General features: G+C 43.8%; 1 protein-coding gene across 1 annotated transcript in view; it reads left to right on the forward strand.

The window, feature by feature from the left end:
* The first annotated feature begins 441 nt into the window (after positions 1-441).
* LOC135092162 (transcription factor SOX-10-like) overlaps positions 442-7,520 on the forward strand; it is an 8,619-nt gene continuing 1,540 nt past the window's right edge. The window contains exons 1-2 of the mRNA XM_063990434.1: positions 442-937; positions 3,574-7,520. The exon at positions 3,574-7,520 is cut by the window's right edge and continues 1,540 nt beyond it. Of these exons, the coding sequence (XP_063846504.1) occupies positions 824-937; positions 3,574-4,686 (1,227 nt within the window). The 5' untranslated portion in view covers positions 442-823 and the 3' untranslated portion in view covers positions 4,687-7,520. The remainder of the gene's footprint in view (positions 938-3,573) is intronic.

Below are 7,520 nucleotides of genomic sequence, written 5' to 3' on the forward strand. Positions count from 1 at the left end.
ACTGCGACTATTTCCGCTCATCTCAACCAAAGTATCACCGACTTAGACTCAGTTCGCAAGCAAGGTTGTACGCACCTTCGGGCTTCTAGAATACCTGTGTCTTTGGGGCGGGGCACGTTTCTCACCTCTACAAGTGTGACCGAAGCAACACAAGCTGCCTGCAGTGTCTCTGTAACATCTTCCTCGGAGCCAGACTGGCTGACGTATATGACCATTTCCTCACAGACAGTAAGTTGGACGTCGCTCTGGTATATTTACGACAGCCTCAGTTTGAGGGTGTTAACAAGATCTTTAGGGATAGTGGGTGTCTAATGTCTGTAGTGTCTCTGTAATGACATGTTTTCTAATAATATGATAATCTCTCTCTCTCTCTCTCTCTCTCTCTCTCTCTCTCTGGCTAACTGGTTAGCGAGGCAGGGCGGAACAGGGCGGGTCGGGGCGGGGCTCATTGAGAGAGCTACCCGCACGTATGACCCCGCCACCCACACGCATGCGCCACCTCCACGCCGCCGCCACGCCCCCTCCATCCGCGCCCCGCCCTCACTGGCCGCCGCGGGTGACGTCACGAGGGGGAATCGCTGTGAGCAAGGTAGTTGGGCAGCGGGAAGGTGACGTAGGGGAGGTGTAGGGGCCACTCAAAAAGTAGTGGTTGTGTTTACTACGAGTCAGTCACACGCGCACCTGTTGAGAGTTGACGCGGTTAGCAGGCACCCCTCCGCTGCCCTCACGTGCACGCATACGCGCCCGCACACGCCCAGGTGCCGCACGCCCGTCTGTCCCTGGGCGGATGAAGGAGTGAGGGAGTGCTGGAGAGGAACCAAGCATGTTACCACGAGGGTGTGCTGAGGACGCCGCCAACACCGCCACCTCCTCCCTGGTGTTTGGGTCACTGCTTGTGGATGACGCCTCACCCACGCCGTACTCAGACGCCACGCAGGTAAGGTCAGGCGCTGAGTGGTCCAGTAATTGGTGTTGCTACAGATTAACACCTGCATTTAAGGTTAAGTAGCTTTGCCTGGTAAATCAGTCTATTTTTCATCTCTTTTTATGATATTATGATGATAAACGGCTTATTGATAATTACACGTAAATATGCCGCCGCAGAGCTGACTGGTCCAGTAGTCAGTGTTGCTACAGATTCACATCTGCATTTCTCTGGCAGACTAATGTGCTTTTCCTGGCTCTGTAACTTTGCCTACTAAATTAGTTCCTCTTTTTATTTTCAGTCTCTTTTATGATACAGTGATACAGTTAGTATAATGATAACTAAATTTGCTGCCTCAGTGCTGAAACTTTCCACGTTAGTGCTGGGACTAAACTGGAAATTGCTTGGAGTTACAGTAATAATAATAATAATAATAATAATAATAATAATAATGATAATAATAATAATGATAATAATAATAATAATAATAATAATAATAATAATAATAATAATAATAATAATAATAATAATAATAGTAATAATAACAAGAAGAACAACAGCAGCAACAACGAGTAATAACAATAAAAATACAAAACAATAATGATAGATAATAATATTAATAATAATAATTATTATTATTATTATTATTGTTATCATTATTATTATTATTATTATTATTATTATTATTATTATTATTATTATTATTATTATTATTATTATTACTATTATTATTATTATTATTATTATTATTATTATTATTATTATAAAAATAGTAATTATATTACTGATTGACTTTTGGGGACGGAATACGTAATGATCGTTTTTTTTTTTTTTTTCTTTCTTCCTTTTCATCCGTCCCTTTTCACCCGACAACAGCCAGCCTTGACCAGACTCCTTGACAAACAAAAGAGAAAAAAAGTAATTGCCACATAAATTAATACCAATGCTATTATTATCATTATCATTATTACTTTTTTTTATACGTTAAGTACTAATACGTGGCAGTTAAGTTACATTAGGTTACGCAGAGAACAGTAAATACTTGTAGTAGAAACGGAAATTCGCATATATAACTTATATTGTCTTAGTTAACAGAAAAAAAAAATTGTTCCGTCAGCCAAAGTAAAACGAGTGTGATTCTGTAAACGTGCCTGAATCGCTCACGCGTTAACAAACGCTTTGTTCTCTCATCACTACTATTTTCACAGGCCATAAATTATCCGGGTTCTAAAGATTGCTTTTCCTGTTCATAAGGTAAAAATTTTCTTAATCTGTCACCAGAACCTTAAAAACATTTTCAAAACAGTCGAGATGCGGCCAGAAGTGTTTCTGAATACGGGCCTTACACACACACACACACACACACACACACACACACACACACACACACACACACACACACACACACACACACACACATAAAAGCGAGAGAGAGAGAGAGAGAGAGAGATAGCTGCTGGCTAGACTACCTAGCGTGTCTTGCTGCCCCAGCTCCACATGTCCTAGGAGTGGCGCGATAAATCCGTCACTCAGCCAGTTAACCATTCTATTAGTCGATCAGTCCTGCATTCCCAGCCTCCCCTCTCGTGTCACCTGATTGTATATCATTAGTTGTTTTGTTTAGCGTGTCTCCACTTTCCTTATCTTCGGGCACACCTGTGAAATTAATCAGCCACACCTGTTTATCTGACGTTGGTCACCTGTAAACGGAGGTCTAGCAAAGCCGTTTAGTACCGATGAAAATTAGGTTGTGATTTGAGCGAAAAATAATAGCAATAAATGCTTGAATAATGATAACATGGATATAATTATACAATATGAAAATATCTAGTAAATTGGACGGAAATTATTGAAAACTCTAGAATGAATATCAATAATTTGAATGATACATGGATGGCATTTAATTACTGGACGCATAAACATTTGTGGGAAACGAACGAAAATGTGCTTTGTAACTGTGTCTTTGTAGAGCTTCGCTATGCTTTACAATACCTAATTAGCAAACTTATTACGAGTACGAAGGGTTGGGGAAAGGAAGAGAAGGAAGATATATATTACATCGCACGTATATGTGTGTGTGTGTGTGTGTGTGTGTGTGTGTGTGTGTGTGTGTGTGTGTGTGTGTGTGTGTTCTATCTTAATGGAATCGAATGTCTGTGACAACCAGCGAGCAACGCGTTACTACAAAAGATGGTGATAACATTATACCTTCATTTTAGAGACTGTTCAATTGATTTCTGATTTTTCTCACCTATTAAAAGAAAAATAATAAAAGACTCCTCTGTAACGTGATTATGCTGTGATTGCGACTGTGTCATAAGGGAAAGGAAATCATGTTAAGGATATCATTTACTCGTTGTTTACTTAATGCCACAGGTTGTTTTCACGAGCTGGATAGAGAGAGAACGGAAAAGAGGAATGTAGTCTACCTTGCTATTTTCACTCGTTTTCTGTAATTTTCGCTTCGTTTGTTCTTAATCGGCGTGATTGTGAGGACGGTAACAGCTGTGTTATTAGTGTAACACGTGACTGGTACTTGTGTTTACCACAGTGGTGCCATATAACCCCGATGTTGTGGAGAATTTGATGAATGAATCAGTCAGTCTGTCACCGTAGCTCCCCTGACACTCCTGCACTTGCCTCCCCAGACCAAAAAACACCCGCCCAACCACGTGAAGCGGCCCATGAACGCCTTCATGGTGTGGTCGCAGCTGGAGCGGCGGCAGATCGTCTCCCAGACCCCCGACATGCACAACGCCGAGATTTCCAAGCAGCTGGGCCGCCGGTGGAAGCTGCTGTCGGAGGAAGAGAGGCGCCCCTACCGGGAGGAGGCGCAGCGACTCAAGATCCTGCACCGCCTCGAGTACCCAGACTACAAGTACCGCCCTAAGAAGAAGAACCTCCGCCCCTTCCCGCCTCTCCTGTCCTCGGGAACCCGCGCCGGCGACCCGCTCCGGGGCGTGGCGGGGGCAGGCGGTGGCAGGATCTGCAAGACAGTGAGCCACGCGCCGCCCGCCACAGCCGCCACCGTCAGCAGGGTGCGGGAGTGCCTGCTGAGTGGAGGCTTCAGAAACACGGCCAAGGACACCAGCAGGACAGCATGCCCTGCGGCCACCCCCGCGCCGCATCAGCCCTCACGCCCGCCGCCCACCACCACCCTCCCGCCTGCCACGCCGCCCTTGGACCTCCCGGACTCCCCGGAGAGTGCCAGCATGTTCGAGGACGGCCCCGCCCTCTGGCTGTCCTGGGACTCCTCCTCTCTGAGTCATGAGGAACAGCAGCAGCAGCAGCAGCAGCAGCAGCAGCAGCAGCAGCAGCATCTCGCGCCCTTCGATGCTGAGTTCGAGTGGGACGAGGCGTTGCTGGGGTGTGGCCTCGCCGCCGAGTCCCCCCGGCAGGAGGAGCCGCCCACCCTGGCAGACCTGGACGACATCGGCGTGAAGGACCTGGTGCCGCTCACCCCAGACCTGTCCCTGGACTTGCACGCTCTCGGCACTGACCTGGACCTGCTGGCGGCCCTGGGGGACGAGGAGGAGGAGGGCGCCCCGCGCAGGTTGGCTACGCCCCCAACCCCTGTCTGCCCGGACCTGGGCCCCGCCACGTTGGCCTGGGACGACTGCCTTGACTCCTTCATGGACACCCTAGACCTGCCGGCCCGCGCCCCCCAGGCGGCGCCATGTCGTGCGGACATGGCCCCGGCGTCCTCGTGGCTGCGGCCAGCGCTGGAGGCCTCCTACGCCCTGGGTGACCCCTCCAGATGAGCCCTGAGGCGCCCCCTTCGTTCCTTTATTGTTTGGCGAGCTGGTCTCTGCTCCCACCGGCCTCCCGCTCCGTAGCCCTCGCCGGCCGCTGCGGGTCGCCTTGTCTCTCCTGATCTCATCGCGTAGCACACCCAACATGACCCAACACGACTCAACATGACTCTCCTCTCTCTGTTTCTCCCTCGGCCCCTCCCCCGCCACAAACTCTGGTAAGTCACCGCCTTCCCAATTACCTCCCCCACTACCTCCTTCACCGCCCCCTTCACCGCCTCCCTCACCGCCTGTCGTGTGTGAGATACACCCGCCTCTGGACCATATTCTGAAACACTTCTGCCTGCATCCAGCATACATTTAAAAGGCCCTGATTTAGGCTGTACGGGTTTCTAAGAGTGTTTTAAGGTTCCTATGACAGATTAACAAGATTTCTACATTATGAAAAGGAGAAAGTCCTGAGAACCCGGCTAATTATATCTGTAGCCTTCGTGAACAGTTGTGATGAGAGAGCAGAGTGTTTCTGAATACGGGTCTTTCTCTCTCCCACACCTTCTGGCTGACCTGTCCTCCTTTCTTTTCCAGAATAGAGAAGACATGTGCATTTGTTCCCTGCCTTTGCCAGCAGCGGCGTGTGGGCGGTGGTGCTGTAATGCTATAGTGCTGGCTGTACATGTCTGTCTGTCTGTTTCCCAATCTTGCCGTGCCAGCGTCTTGATTAGTGCTGTGATAATGAGTGATGTCTAGTCTTCCTCCCGGTAATTGTAATGAGAGGTTCGTTTCCACACTACCAATACGCCTTTGCTAATTAGTTGAGTCTCACCTGTCGATAAAAGCACAGGTGAATGCACGCACTGAATCGCTACGTGAGAGTTATTACTTTTTTTTTCCTTGTGCTTAGATTAATTGGAGTCAAGATTTTTTTCGAAGTATATATTTGTAAATATGCTCCGGTTCGTGCTTTTAATTGTAGCATATTTTTGGGCGGCTTTTGGCCTGATTTTGTACTTTTTCTAATATATTTTATCTTTGGTTCCTTGTGAACGCCAAGGCCACTCTCCGGCAGTCAAGAGCTGCTCTTTTTGTTGGACGTGTGTGGGGTTGAGTTGTTTTGATGTGCGTGAGTCTGCGTGTTTAATTTTTATCGAGTTATTTATTACCACGGAAACTCACACCTATTTGCCTGATTATTTAATTAATCATTTATTAATTCATACATTCATGCATTCATTCATTCAACTATTTATTTATCTACACATTTGTTAACTTGTCTACTTATCGATTGATCTCTATATCTATATTCACTTGATTTGTACATTCATCTTTCCGGAATAGAATTAATACTAAACACAACATTTTCTTATTTATTTATTTATTTACTTTTTTATTTTTTTATGCGAGAGGGCCACTAGCCAAGAGCAATAAAAATAAAGAATAAAAAGACCACCTGAGTGCCAGCTCCCGAAGTGAAGTTAAATCAATAATGAAATGTTGAAAGGATAAGTGTCGTGAAACTTCTTGAAAGAGTTCAAGGTCTAGTAGTTTACTTTACATTTGTATTTTCCTTGTTTTTTCTTCTTCTTCTTCTTTCCTTAATATGTTCTTTGATTCATTAAAAACTTGTGTTCATCGATTGCACAAAAAAGTATAGCAATTTTCCACAAAATCCTCACGTAATTTTATTTATTTACCTATTCATTCACTTATTTTCATTTATTACTCATTTATTAATTTATCTATATATTTATTATTTTTTTACATTTGAATTTCATGCAAGGTCGAGATCTCAAGTTTGTAGCGATAAAGTTGATGACTTGTTAAGTCTGTAGAGCGTTCATTACTTTTTTAGGCGTGTGGTGCGCCAAACAACCATTTTTATTTATTTATTCATTATTTTATTTTTTTCATTTGTACGCTTAAGCGGAAGGTGAAAAAAGAGGAAAGAGAGGAAGCTAGTGTGTGTGTGTGTGTGTGTGTGTGTGTGTGTGTGTGTGTGTGTGTGTGTGTGTACAAAATGAGGACCAAAAGCCATATCTTTCGTTAATTAAATGATTACCGTCATTCAACGAGGACCTAAGATAAACAAGGAATTTATACCATTATAGGTGTGAGTTTATTTATCTTTTTATTTATTTATTTACTGACTAATAATATTTTTGTGTAATTTATGTAATTTATGTAATTCATGTAATTTTATGTATATTATCTTACGTATTGTTTTCTCTCTTGTCCACAGAAAATCACATAGCAGCTTGATATTGTACAATAATTACAAGAAAAATGTGAAGAAAGTGAAAAACGGTATCTTGAGGATATTGATATTTTCGTGGTTTATCATGTAATTTTGTATTTTGTTACATTAACTTATTGTCGTGAAAAGTACGTTAGTCTTTTTTTTTTATGAGAACGCATGTCATTGTTATCTTGGCTATCAACATTTTCATATTACGTGCATATGTTGTCATTGATATTCATCTGTGATTCGTTCGATGAATATTTCAGTGTATACAGTATTTCGTTGGTGTTCGTTCTCATTTTTTATATGTATGTACATTTTCCACTAGTTTTTTTTTTTTTCGTGTTATCTGTGTTCAGTTTTAAGAATAAGCTACTCCGAACGATGTGTTTTGAAAGAGAGAAAGCCAATTCCACAGAAAAGAAAGAAAAACAGTGCTCGTTGTTTGCAGTAAGAAAGATGAAACATTTAAAAAGATTCATGAAGTGAGCTGGACTCCCGTGACTCTACTGAACAGGTGTAAGTCACGTACACTCTCATTAAGTTAGTGTTACATTCGTTAGGTTCTTTTGTCACAAGTATCGCCAGGAATTTGGTGCCTCTCTCA

The sequence above is a fragment of the Scylla paramamosain genome, chromosome 39 (assembly GCF_035594125.1).
Source record: "Scylla paramamosain isolate STU-SP2022 chromosome 39, ASM3559412v1, whole genome shotgun sequence".
Taxonomy (NCBI): domain Eukaryota; kingdom Metazoa; phylum Arthropoda; class Malacostraca; order Decapoda; family Portunidae; genus Scylla; species Scylla paramamosain.